The 12,892-nt window shown below is 42.4% G+C and overlaps 1 protein-coding gene across 3 annotated transcripts in view; it reads right to left on the bottom strand.

Annotated features, from left to right (window-relative positions):
* The window catches only part of LOC115315903 (RNA-binding protein 14-like), a 60,325-nt gene that overhangs the window by 8,653 nt on the left and 38,780 nt on the right, over positions 1-12,892 (bottom strand). The window contains exons 3-4 of one of the 3 annotated variants that reach the window (XM_040218613.3): positions 5,203-5,766; positions 4,984-5,110 (exon numbers count right to left, since the gene is read on the bottom strand). In XM_040218613.3, coding sequence (XP_040074547.1) covers positions 5,109-5,110; positions 5,203-5,766 — 566 coding nt within the window. In that variant the 3' untranslated portion in view covers positions 4,984-5,108. Of the gene's footprint in view, positions 1-4,983; positions 5,111-5,202; positions 5,767-12,892 lie in introns of those variants that run through there. The other 2 variants (XM_040218612.1, XM_040218614.1) reach the window with 2 other exon arrangements.

The raw sequence follows: 12,892 nt of genomic DNA on the forward strand, positions 1-12,892 counted from the left end.
AACGGGACATAATTTTTTATTGGGACAAAAAGAAGCGGAAATAAAAATTGGGACTGTTCCAGCCCAAACGGGACGTATGGTCACCCTATGTTCTAGTGATTGTTTTAATTTTTTTCAACGAAGCCCTTTGATGTCCGTATCAAAGAGCCGTCCTGCGAACGAAAATTGCGTACTGTGGCGAAGTGCTTCAAGCCTTACAAGCGGTGTATAGCACCCCGGTCTGGCTACATAAAAAGCTCCTTCCGTTTTCTCCGCCCTTTGTGCCCTGGCTTTACGCATTGGACAATAGAACAACCGCTATACCGCTCACGATCGGACTAAGGAATGTCAGTTGCCATCATTAGAACATTAAGAAAATACAATTTGCAGCCAAGCACGAGTGTTCTCAATAAAAATAAATTTACCCGGTGCATTTTAACTCAAAATAACCAGTATGGTCTTTGCAGAGAAGCCGACCTCCAGAACCTGCGTTTGGCCGTTCCGAGAACGTGGGAGCAATTTTGATCACGTCTAACAAAGATTAAAAAAAGGGGAAATTGCATTAAGCTAATTGAAAGTTTATATGATTGGCAGAAATAATAACAAAATTGAACGAAATAAAAAGTGCTTTTTCGATAAAGTAGGTTCGAAATATCGGTTAATCTCATTTTCGAAGATAACTCAAATTTTATATAAAACATTCCATGAAAATAAAATAAACTAAGCCTATGCCCGTCGATAGCCCATGTATAGGACTGCACCCGCATAGGATTTGGTAAGTGACAATTATAATAGCTCGTGAGTTACAACTTACAAGGCTCTGAAGATGCCACCGGATTGCTTAAGAGGCGATGTTTGGACTTCTTTACTTCAGTAAACAAAAACACAAATGTATTTTTCTTAAAAAAAAAAAATCGGAATAGCATACAAGTACACAAAAATTACTGTGAGCTTTGTATGGTTTCCGCATTCATACTAGAGCACAGAACTCTGTGGAAAAATCACGGAGTAAAAAAGAGATTTTGACCCTGCTCCATTTAATATTTTCTTTTGTGAAGCGAAATATGAAAAACAAAAAAAAAAAAACGTTAAAAAGCGGATATTTTTTTTTTGCAGAAATGGAGCAATTACATATAATATAGAAATAATTATATCTTAAAACAAAATCGAAAGACCCACCCCGACAAACGTGTTCGGTTTCAAATAAAACCACCCTGCTTTGTTTGGTGTCAATTAAGTTTGTTTTCCAGGGTAAACCTTTTCTTTTTAACACTAACATAGCTCGTCACACTGGAGCACTGGAGTGGGGTTACTTGACGTAAGGGTCGTGAAAGCAGTGCTGTCTTTGCTGCATTTAAGCAAAAATATTCTTGGAAAACGCCTCCAGGTTAAAAAAAAAGGTATGGTAACATTTGGATGAGGTATCTATCTATATTTTAGTAAGCAGTTTACAAAGGTTTGAAGGGGACATTGTTGTTGCCTAATGGCACATTCAGATTCGCTGAGAATGCTCTCGCCGCCGACCACATTTACTCAACGGAAAAAGAAACAACGCCATTCACGTGGCTCCGGTCTCTCGAGAATACGAGGAGACGTGACACTGCAGCATTTTACTTTCACAAATATGAAGGTACTTTCTTCTCGTACGCATAGTTAATATGTTTGTGCTGAGTCGTATGTGCTTCACTAAAAAAAATATGTGTGAAGGGTGCGTTAGAACTGTCTATAGTACAGGAGGGAAGGCGACAGGTGTCCAATGATAGCGTATCTTGTAGCGTTCTCATTGCAATCAGCAGTTCAATGCTTCGAAATTTATATTAGCTAACAGCCCCCAGTGCCAAGAGAATGGCCAACATACTCTTGGAACTATCGTTTGAAAGTGCAGGAATAAACCAAAAACGGGGAGGGGGCGGGGGGACTAAACGCGATACAGTATGTACGTTCTGCTCATGCCTAACTCTACACTGATTTTTATTCCCCATATATGTATTTTATGCATACACTGCCTTTCTGGATCAGATGCTTTTCGAAATGGGCTGAATGATTTAGTATCGATGCCTATTTTTGCTGATACAACAAGACACCGCCATTTGCACCAGTCTCGGATACTGGCGACCCGGCAAGGTTGTGATCTCGTCAGATACAATTTCCCCGTGTGTTCTGGTTAACTGCAGTGGAGTGTAAAGGCTTTCCTCGCGCAAAGACCAGTCCCGAACCAATTTGTCTCGAGGCCAAAAATCATGGCAGAGGCAAGCGGAATCGGTATTCGGCAGCGCATATTGACACAGTCTTGGCCTCATTCAATGTTCTCCAACCTCTTTATGCTCTATTTCACCGTACGATGGACTGCAACGGATGCTATATGCTATCAAAGTCAGTCCGACGCTCCGTGTAGACCAGGCGATTTCACGCTTCCCACGTCGCTTTGCCCAGCCGGTAGGTCACGTAACACACTCCGTGCTGCGAATTGGCTCTGGTGGCTTGTGGCGTTCACTTTTGTGCGTCATAAGGTGAAACGGAGTATAGAATTTCTGTAGCCTCTTCAGTTGTTCTATTATTTAAGCCTGAGGGGTCCTTTTCGTCTTCATATGGTACAGACATACACTCGGCACTAAAAAGTTAGCACAAGTGTCCGACAGATGGTGTGGGTAAATAGCCATTCTTGGTGCTGTGGTGTCGCAAAGAAATTGAGAGTGAGGGTAGTGGAGTGTAGACCTAATGTCGAACGGGTCAAACTTTTTTTTTTGCTTGCGACTTTTTTTGTTGTGCTACCTTTTCTCCAGTTGGGCAATCGCTTGTTTGTGATACTCCTTTTCAATGTATACTGGAGTATACCGACAGACAGTATATTCATACGTAAAAAGATGTAACTTATGAGAGAAACTTTTAAAAGTAGATAAACGAGCTTCAAGGTCCAGTATTTTCAAAATGATTCGTCGGCGAGAACGAGAACATTAAAAACATTTTCGTTCTCGTGGAATACCCTTTCCGCCGGTGTAAAGTGCCACTAATGCATGGTCAGTAAAAATAATGAATATCTCGGAGGCGTATGGTGGAACCTTTTATGGATCTCCCTATGGTTCTCCGCAATCTACGGAGGAACATTGCGGAGGAACATTCCTCAGCAATGTTCCTCCGTAAACAATTCGGAGGAACATTGGAAGTTCCTCCGCAATGTACGGAGGAACTTGCGCATGGTACCTTGCGCAAGTTACCATGCGCAAGGTACGAAGCGCAAGGTACGCTTCGTACCTTGCGCAGAAACACTTTGGTTAAAAACTACGATTAAAAACATCAGTGTGCAACAGATTTGAAGAGAAAAAATATATAGGTCGCAATTAAACAACTAAAATAGTGACAGTAAATTTTAAAAAAATGTAAACCTCGTAATTTTCACATAAATATAATCGCATCAAAAAGGATTAACCTTGAATTTCGTTTTTCTAAGGTCGTATAATTAAATTTTTTTAATCATCAATTCTGGAAGTTTACGTTTTATTATTTCTTCACCGTAACTTGTTTGGCGCGAATAAATGTTACTAATATCGGTGCTGCGTGTGGGATATAAAACCGGTTTTTTAAGTAAACATACCAATTGAACAATAAACTGCGCACGATTTAACAGTTTGAGCTTATAGCCCTAGCTGAAACGATAAGCATACACGTCACAAATGTACACTATACAAAATATTTGAAACGGTTGAGCACAAGGGTGGATATATAAACGCTTTCTAAATTTCTTAGCATTTCTTACTGCAATGGGTGCATTTTTTGAAACTTCCTAAGAGTGGTATTTCTCCAGACTAAATTAGAGTAATTTAGGTGCGTATCAAATAGAAGTTTGACTGTAGTAGGTAACGTGTGTTTTCAATGCCCCCAAGCTCCAGCGCCGCGTGTAATGCCTTACTTTTTCGTACCACCATCACACGCAAGGTCACTGCTCGGAGGCATTGAAAAATAATTTTACTGTATTTAAAGCTCAAACCCCCAAGAAGAGCAACATAATTATAAGGGGTCTAGCGAAAAAAGTATGAGTGGTAAGTTTTTTGCATGCACAGTGCGAAACACGCTCATATTGGCCGAGGAACGCTTTCAGTACGATGTTGCTCCGTTGCGATCTTGGTGCAACTGGTTTTAACGACCCTTTTGAAGCTTCTGTGCTTTGAAAGGGTTCAAAATGATGATCACCATGGCAATTAACAGCGATGAGCCAATCACCTTGAGAGGTTTTGTTGTCTGTATGTTGGTATTTACTTGTGTCCGATTAGCAGGTGGGAATGCAATGATGCTACTTTCCCAGATCCGGTGACTTTAGCCCTAGCTCTAGCTCCCGAAGATTCTAGGTTGAATCTTCGGGATACTGAGTGTAAAAAATAAGGGGTCGAGCGTGGTCTTGCCGATTCATTCACTCTAGTGCCAACCATCTGTCCCGCCAACGCATCGTCGCATGCTGCTGTCGCCGTCGGCGCTCGTTACTGCTTTCTCGACGTTTGTTCTTCCTTTTGCTCCTGGCACAAGTTCACCACTTAAACATTTATTCTAAGTTTACGCTTGTCGAGCCTTTTCCATCTGCGACAATACAAGCTACCAAACATACTTGGAAGAGAAGGTTCTCCGCAGTATTTGGGGGTTCAGGATTGTTAAATGAGCAAGGAATAAATATATCTGTTTCTACCGACCACGGCCACGTTTCCGTGTCAAATTTCGAGCAATTCTGCAATGGTCGACGCAGTAATGAAAGCAACTGTTGTAACCATTCTTGACTGCTGTACCTTACAACAGAGTCGAACACAATATCTCACGATTGTAGTAGCGATTTCAGAATTCAAGAACGAAATGGTTGCCTGCCGCATTCAGATATTCCTGTTTCTTACAATCTTGTATGAGCAGCATATTTTCCTTCAGTACAGGTCAGGAATTTACAAATCACTGCCTTTATATCTCAGGTCATGTCATTAAGGTATTAGTCTAAAATGGGGCACTACGACGGTTGAAGGAAAGATGTGAAAGTGACAAGTTTCATTCGTTTTATTGTCTCTTTACGACCACAAAAGTTGGCAGCGAACAGTCCTCTTCTTCATAGATTCCTAGTGGCTGACGTCTACGATGGTAACTCTTCTTTGCGAAGTTTCTGTAAAACAGAGCGTAATACATTCAATCATCATCAGGACTCTGTGCTCAATGAAAGCAATCGGGTTATTAAATATATCTGCATGAACTTACACTTCTTCTTGCGGAGGAGGGTGGTGTAGTCACCATAGGTGCCAAGACCGTACCCGTAGTTCAGACCGTAGCTGCCGAGCCCATGTCCGTAACCAAAGTGGCCGGCACCGTAGCCGAGGGATCCAACGCCATATCCGTAGACTGGAGCAGCGTGGGCGTAGGAAGCCAGAGCTGGAGCGGCGTGGTAGGTCTGGTAGCTGGCGACGGCTGGAGCAGCGTGGTAAGTCTGGTAGCTGGCGACAGCTGGAGCAGCGTGGACGGTGGACACCCTAGTCACGGCTGGAGCAGCGGCATAGGTGGCAACTGGAGCAGCAGCATAAGTTGCGACAGCTGGGGCAGCGTGGACGGTGGACACCCTAGTCACGGCTGGAGCAGCAGCGTAGGTGGCAACTGGGGCAGCAGCATAGCTGGCGAAAGCTGGAGCAGTCTGGTAGGTGGCGACCTTGGTGACAGCTGGAGCAGCGGCATAGGTGGCAACTGGAGCAGCGGCATAAGTGGCGACCGCTGGAGCAGCGTGGACGGTGGACACCCTAGTCACGGCTGGAGCAGCAGCGTAGGTGGCGACTGGGGCAGCAGCATAGCTGGCGAAAGCTGGAGCAGTCTGGTAGGTAGCGACCTTGGTGACAGCAGGAGCAGCAGCATAGGTGGCAACTGGAGCAGCGTGGTAGGAAGCGACAGCTGGAGCAGCGGCGTAGGTGGCAACGGCTGGAGCGGCGTGGTAGGAAGTGGCCACAGTGCGGCTCACGGCTGGGGCAGCAACAGCGTAGCTAGCTGGGGCAGCAACACTGTAGCCGGTCAGACCAGAGTAGCCGTAGCCGTTCCTAAGACCAACAGCGTGGCCGTAGCCAAGACCATGGCCGTAGCCGAGGCCGGAGTAGCCAAGGCCGGAGTAGCCAAGGCCGGAGTAGCCAAGGCCGGAGTAGCCAAGGGCAGAATAGCCGAGGCCAGAGTAGCCGAGGCCAGAGTAGCCGAGGCCGTGGCCGTAGCCAAGACCGCCGTGGACGTAGCCAGCGATGGCGCTGCTGGCCAGAGCCAGGAGAAGACAAGCACGGAACTGCGTAAACAAACATTAGGGCACATTTGATATAACTGGATATTTTCTACTTCTGATGACGCAAGATGATGCCAGCTAAGTAAACAGTTTGGTTTGCTTAAATATTGGTCAATGCGAATGTTGCAGTTAGCATTCAATAAAAATAACAGTAATCAGTGTAGATCCTGAAAGAGAACGCAGCTCGAAATTTAAAATCTGATTTGTTGTCAAATGAATATATATATTTTCTAGTTTGTAATATATTTTATTGAGGAATTTTGTGAAGCTTGCACAAAATTGTCTCAGAGTCATAAAACAACAAAATATCCCACTTTGCATCAAGCCGTATCTTTTACCTGATTAATGTATCAGTGTGTAATGTGTAAAATGAATGCCACAAGAGTTTGTGAGCAAGCGGTCAACTCTATCAAACTGTCTTTGGAAGTTAAATTTTGTCGTGATTGCAAAAATCCGCATCAACTTATTTTATAGGCAAGCGCGACACACATGCTACTTTGGAGCAGATAATTCTGCGGCTTAGGTTGCGTGAACATTGGTCTTAATAAAAATGTTCGGTTAGATATATTATAGAGTACCAGACGTAAACGAAACATGTTACCATTGGAACCTTAGTGATATAAATTTTCGATTGCATTCGCTCCAAAGTCTTTCAAATGAAAAAAAAAAAAGATATTTTCTCCACTTAAGCTTAAATTCCTTAATTGAAAACTCAACGCGCACGCAAAAAGCCGTCGTGAACTAGACAGCCATCAATTGAGCGCTCAAGCGTCAACCGTCGGAAGAAAGATATAAAAGCTTTTCTTTTTAACCCAGGCCAACACTTGTGTATCCAAAAGGCAAGAATTAAAAAAAAAATATATATTTATATTATATAAATTATATAATAACGCCGGTTCAAGTGCCTACTGGTCCTTAGTTGCGATAGACAATATTTATACGCGGAAAGGCCTAACTTATGAAATATATATATATATATATATATATATATATATATATATATATATATATATATATATATATATATATATTATATATATAAAACACGGGCTCAAGGGCGTACTAGTCCTTAGCTGCGACAGACAGTATATTCATACGTAGAAGGCCTAACTTATGAGAAAAACTTTTAAAAGTAGATAGACGAGCTTCAAGGTCCAGTATTTTCAAAATGGTGCACTCACTCCAGTCATGGTGTAGATTTTCAGAAGAGGATTTCGACTGCGAACTTCGATGGGAAATCTGGAGCTTTTATACACCACAGGATTGAACGAGAACGTGATCTACATCCAATGAGAAAGCACAAAGGAAAAGACTTAAAAAAAGAAAAGCAACCGGTATTTCGTATAAACTTATTGTAACCTTGGGGAAAGGTATTAAGGTACGTTAATCACGTACACACTTTGACACAAATCAGCATACTAGGAATAACTGGCTTGAAAAATACCGCATACAATCAATACTTTACTCGACCCTTCTGAGTAATGAATGAGTTTTGTTAAATGTGCTTTGCGCTGTTATTTCTTTTTGTACCCGGATTTTGCCACGCGCGATGCGCCTTTCTGCGACCTTGAGAATCCTCTTCTAGTGTTTAAACTAGGTTTCTTAATTGAATTGGTTGTACAGTGCCCCCGAAATTCAACGCCGCTACAGATTATTCACATTTTTGAGAAGGGTCTATTAAAAAAGGTTGTAATTGTTTAGCGAATGCCTCCTATATAAATGTCACTGTGCCTGTCATTCAGGAATGTAATACATTAAAGTACCTGGCATGAATATCACGTGTCTTTTTCACGCGGGTACGGGGTAAGCAAGGGTGGCTGTGGTGAAGACGGCTCTCTGATTCGCAGGCTCCACCGACGGCAGGCAAGCATATTTTTGAAAGGCAGGCGATAGATGTATTTGGAGGAGCAGTCGTTCTGGAAGTGGCTGCTATCACTGAACACAAATGCCAGTTGTAATGCTGGTGTCTCTGACAACTCAAAATGTGCAGGAAAGCCTTTCATGATCAGTAGGTTTTATATACACCTAACCAGCTTTCATGGGGCTTGTTGAAGTTATGTTATAGGCTTTTATTCTGTACTGGTCTCCAGCAAGATAAACACTACGGTCATTAAAAATTGCGCAATATTCAGCTTCGTTTGCCTAATCTTTGTTTCGATTCACTCTTTTCTATGGATCTAGTTTCTTCTGCTTAATGGGCACATTGGCCGAGTTGGCACAGCCATTTTGACTGATTCTGACTTTTGCAAAAGCTGCTGAAGCCCCAGTATTTTGCTAATACAAGTGTGAATGTGGAGGTGTCGCTGGATGCACGGATTCATGATCACCTTAAATATATTGCTTCGAGTCCGCTCATTTGAACTTGGGTATCGCGTCTCACGTCGGTAGCCACCATTGTTTTGAGGCACCGCTGAAGCGGGATAGAGCTGAAAGAGCTGACCAGACGCTCGCATGCTGTGCAGTGATTTTACTCTGCCTTTGTTTAGCTGCATCTGGGTGGTGCAACCGTGCCCCATTCCGTGCTTTGCAGAGATTCTTTGTTTATCACGAGCTTGAGGAGCGCTGTTGCATAGTAAAACGTTCATAGAAGCGTTCGTTAAGTATATTTATTGTTAATTAAAATTAGCATGAGTACTTGTTGCTTTCATCAATAAATACAGGGTTAACGGGGTAATTATTCTACCATGGTTGGTATCTCAGACATTGAGTGATGACCGTTTTAGTTCCTTAGGACTCGAGTTTCAACTAGAGATGTTAAGCTGTTAGATACTCTTTGTCTAACACCATTTTGCGGAGAGGTTCGTGGCAGATTTTACTCTTCTGTTCTTCCGGTTCGGCGGAATTTGTCCGAATTTGCATTTTGCGTTATGAAGTTCTTAATATTCATCATCATCACCACCATCAAGCGTCTTTGTGTTTATCTCTTTTTTACTTCTTTTGTGTAGCTTTCCAACCCATCTTCCACGTGCTGGATAGCCACAGTTGTAATTCTTGCATTGTTTGGTATCAATTATGTCTCTTTTCATATGTGAAGCTTGTTTTTATAACAGAGGACTTCACACTTACATATCTCGTCACACTGGAGTAGAGTTACTTGATGTAAGGATCGCGAAAGCAGTGCTGCCGTTGCTGCATCTGAGCAAAACATTCTCGGAAAGCACCTCCAGGTTCTAAAAAAAAGGAATGGTAACGTTTGGATGAGATATATATCTATATTTCGGTAAGCAGCTTACAGAGGTCGAAGGGGACCTTATTGCTCCCTAAAGGATTATTCTTGTTCGCGGAAAATGCTCTGGCCGCCGACCAAAATCTCTCAACGGAAAAAAAGACAACGCCGTTTACGTGGCTCCGGTCTCTTGCGGATACGACGAGACTTGGCACTGCAGAATTTTAATTTAAAAAATATTAGGTTATTTTCTGCTCGCACACATAGTAAATCTTGTTGTGCTGAGTCGTATATGCTTCAATAACAACGAAATATGCGTGAAGTGTACGTTAGAATTCTCTATGGTACAGTAGAAAAAGTGACATGTGTCTAATGAAATCGTATATTGTAGCCATCCTCTTGGAATCAATAGTTCACTGCTACGCAATATGTTTTAGGTAACAGCCCACAGAGCCAAGAAAATGGCCCTAATCCTCTCGGAAGTATAATTTGAGAATGCAGGAATAAACCAACGAACAAACACTAGACAGCTTGTACTTTCTGCTCGTGCCTAATGCTGCACTAGCTCTGTTGCGCATCTCTTCACTGTCTTTCTGGATCAGATGCTTTTAGAAAATCACTGGAGGATTTAGTGTCGATGCTTATTTTTGCTGATACAACAATAGAGTGCCATTTGCACTAGTTTAGAGCTCTGGCAACTCGGCAAGGTTGTGATGTCCACAAATACAATTTCCCCGTGGGTTCTGATTACCTGCAGCAGAGTGCAAAGTATTTCCTCGCGCAAAGACCAGTCCCTCGCCGATTTGGCTCGCGGCCAAAAATCATGCACTGGCAAGCGGAATTTGCATGCACCAGCGCATATTGACACAGGCTCATCCTCGTTCAACCTTCTCAAACCTTTTTATACTCCGCTTCACCGTACGATGAACTGCAGCGGGTGCTACAAGTTATTATAGTCAATCCGACGCCCCGTGCATACCAGGCGACTTCACGCTTCCCACGTCGCTCCGCCCACCCGGTAGGTCACGTAACACACTCCATGCAGTGAATTCGTTCTGGTGGCTTGTGGCGTTCACTATCGTGCGTCATAAGGTGAAACGGAGTAGAGAATTCGTGTAGCCTCTTCAGTTGTTCTATCATTTAAGTCCGGGGGGTACTTCTCGTCTTCATATGCTGCAGACATACACTCGGCACTGAACAAATTTGCAAGAGTGACCGACAGATGGAATGGGTAAATAGCCATACGCGGTGCTGTGGTATCGCAAAGAAATTGAGAGTGAGGGTAGTAGGAGTCTAGGAGTATAAACCTAATGTAAAACCAGTCGTGTCATTTTTAATTGTTTTTTTGCGTGGAATTCACAGTTGTGTCACCTTTTCTCCAGCCGGGTAGCCGCTTGTTTGTGATACTTTTTTTTAGTGCTGACTGCACGGACAGATATGCTGCTGTAAGCGTTTCCATTCTGCCAGAAAACACACTATGCATGCGGTAGAAAACTAGTATGAGTCACTTTTCCGACGGCACCACACGTTATAGACGGTGTAGTCATTTCAATAGGAATGCAAGAGGCATTAGAAAAACGAGAAGAAATATACTGATGGGCTTTTCTGTAATAAAATAACATATTTGCCCGTATTTCTAGCAAAGTTTGCACTTTCGAAATAATGAAACATCTCGACGTTGCAATGTTAATGTGTTTTTTTTTGTGCTTTTTTTTAGATGTGGCGGATGAGCCACAAAGGCAATAAACATTGTACCAGAAGAGCCTCTGAAGAAATTCAACATAAAGCCTTGCGGTCTGAAGACATCTCTTCACTAGAAACTGGAAGAGTTTACTAAGGTACGTTGCGGGCTAGTTGGGTTATCTTAGTTAAACATATAAAATAGTCATGTAAGAAGCACTATCATTAAAAAATTAGCATGGCTCGCATTTACCGACACATTGCAACACTTGTGGCTGTGTACTGCGACTTTAGCAGATATGGATTCTGGGGAGATGCCGTGAAACTGTTGCTTCGACACTTTCGAGGGCATTTTTATTAAAAAAAAAGCTGGGACGTCATTTGTCAGTGACGCGTCAATCATGCTTCATGTAAATAAATTTCCCTTTTTGGATGACCAAACACCGAATTGATCGCAGTATATCTTGCCTCTTTGCGTATGTATATATGGCTTGGTTTTTCCGAAGTAAAAATTGTTGAAAGTTAGCGCCGGTCCTGTTTATTCGTTTCCCTGTACTTTTTTTCTCACTTTTTTATATGTTTACCTAAACTGTAAGAAAAACTGCAAACGTGTATTTATGATAAGGAAAGAGGGACATGGAAGACAAACAGACAAGGCAGGCTGTCCTTCTTTCGTTATCATAAATTAGAAACCAACACGCTCAACCATCTACGTGTATTTATGGTTTCGGCATTTGGTCTTTAAAAAATATTTCTACTGCAGTTCTTTTTATGTCATTCTCTTAACACACAATTTAGATCTGAAGCTTTTAGGGTAAAACGTTAGGTTTTTAGGTATTGTAGTGGTGAGTCAGCGATCGAATTATTGTGATTACAGAAGTGATATCTCGTAAAGAAACTGATCTGCAGGATGAGCCAAGGGGCAATCCTGCCAAACATTAAAATATCTCATATATGCTTCTGAGTATATCAGAGTATACTAATATTATATACTTTTAAGAAGCATATATTTAGGCTTCCAGATCTCCCGCAAAAATACTAGAATTAACGAACAAAGGGCGCAAACTAGCTGCTGATGATTGAATTAAGTTTAAGACGAAACCCCGATAGTGGACAAAAACGAAGGACGAACACAGCACACAGTCCCAAACAAAGCTGCATTTTATAATACATGTCCTGTGTTCGGCCTTCGGTTTTTCCCCAGTTTCGGGGTTTTTCCATAAATATTGTTCAATACTAGTATGACGCTTTAAGTTATATCTCTCAGAAGCTGAATAAGGATGCTTCATGCTGCACGAAAAAACATTGCTTTAGGAAGCATAAAAGAAATCTCCAAAGCATACTTACAGAAATCTTGTTTAAGACACCTAAAAAGACATTTTGGAGCATACCTCGAAAGTATATATTTCATGCGTCTTAAATGTATGGCGAAATCTTACTTCGAAGACTGCTAGAAGCACTCTAGAAATCGGTCCATTCAGGGCAGCAAGCTTACTTCTCGAAGTGAGGAAAAAGCATGCTTCGAGAAGTGCAGTGTCCCTAAAAGGGTGTCCAAAGAGGACAGTACAAAACGCGCGAATCCGACAAATCGTGAAAATTGAAGCGCACGCTTCTATTTTTTCGATTTGTCGGAGTCGTAAAAATTTTTGCAGGAGTCGTGAAAACTTTCACGATCACGACTTCTCTCCTCGCCTCCTCCACTTTTCTCTGACGTAGGTGCTCGTCAGATTTGACGTCACACGCCATCTGCGTCTGGCTCACCTCGCCACCGCCCTCGTGTACCGCCGTCGGCT

The sequence above is a fragment of the Ixodes scapularis genome, unplaced genomic scaffold, assembly GCF_016920785.2.
Source record: "Ixodes scapularis isolate PalLabHiFi unplaced genomic scaffold, ASM1692078v2 PGA_scaffold1__304_contigs__length_218370807, whole genome shotgun sequence".
NCBI classification, from domain to species: domain Eukaryota; kingdom Metazoa; phylum Arthropoda; class Arachnida; order Ixodida; family Ixodidae; genus Ixodes; species Ixodes scapularis.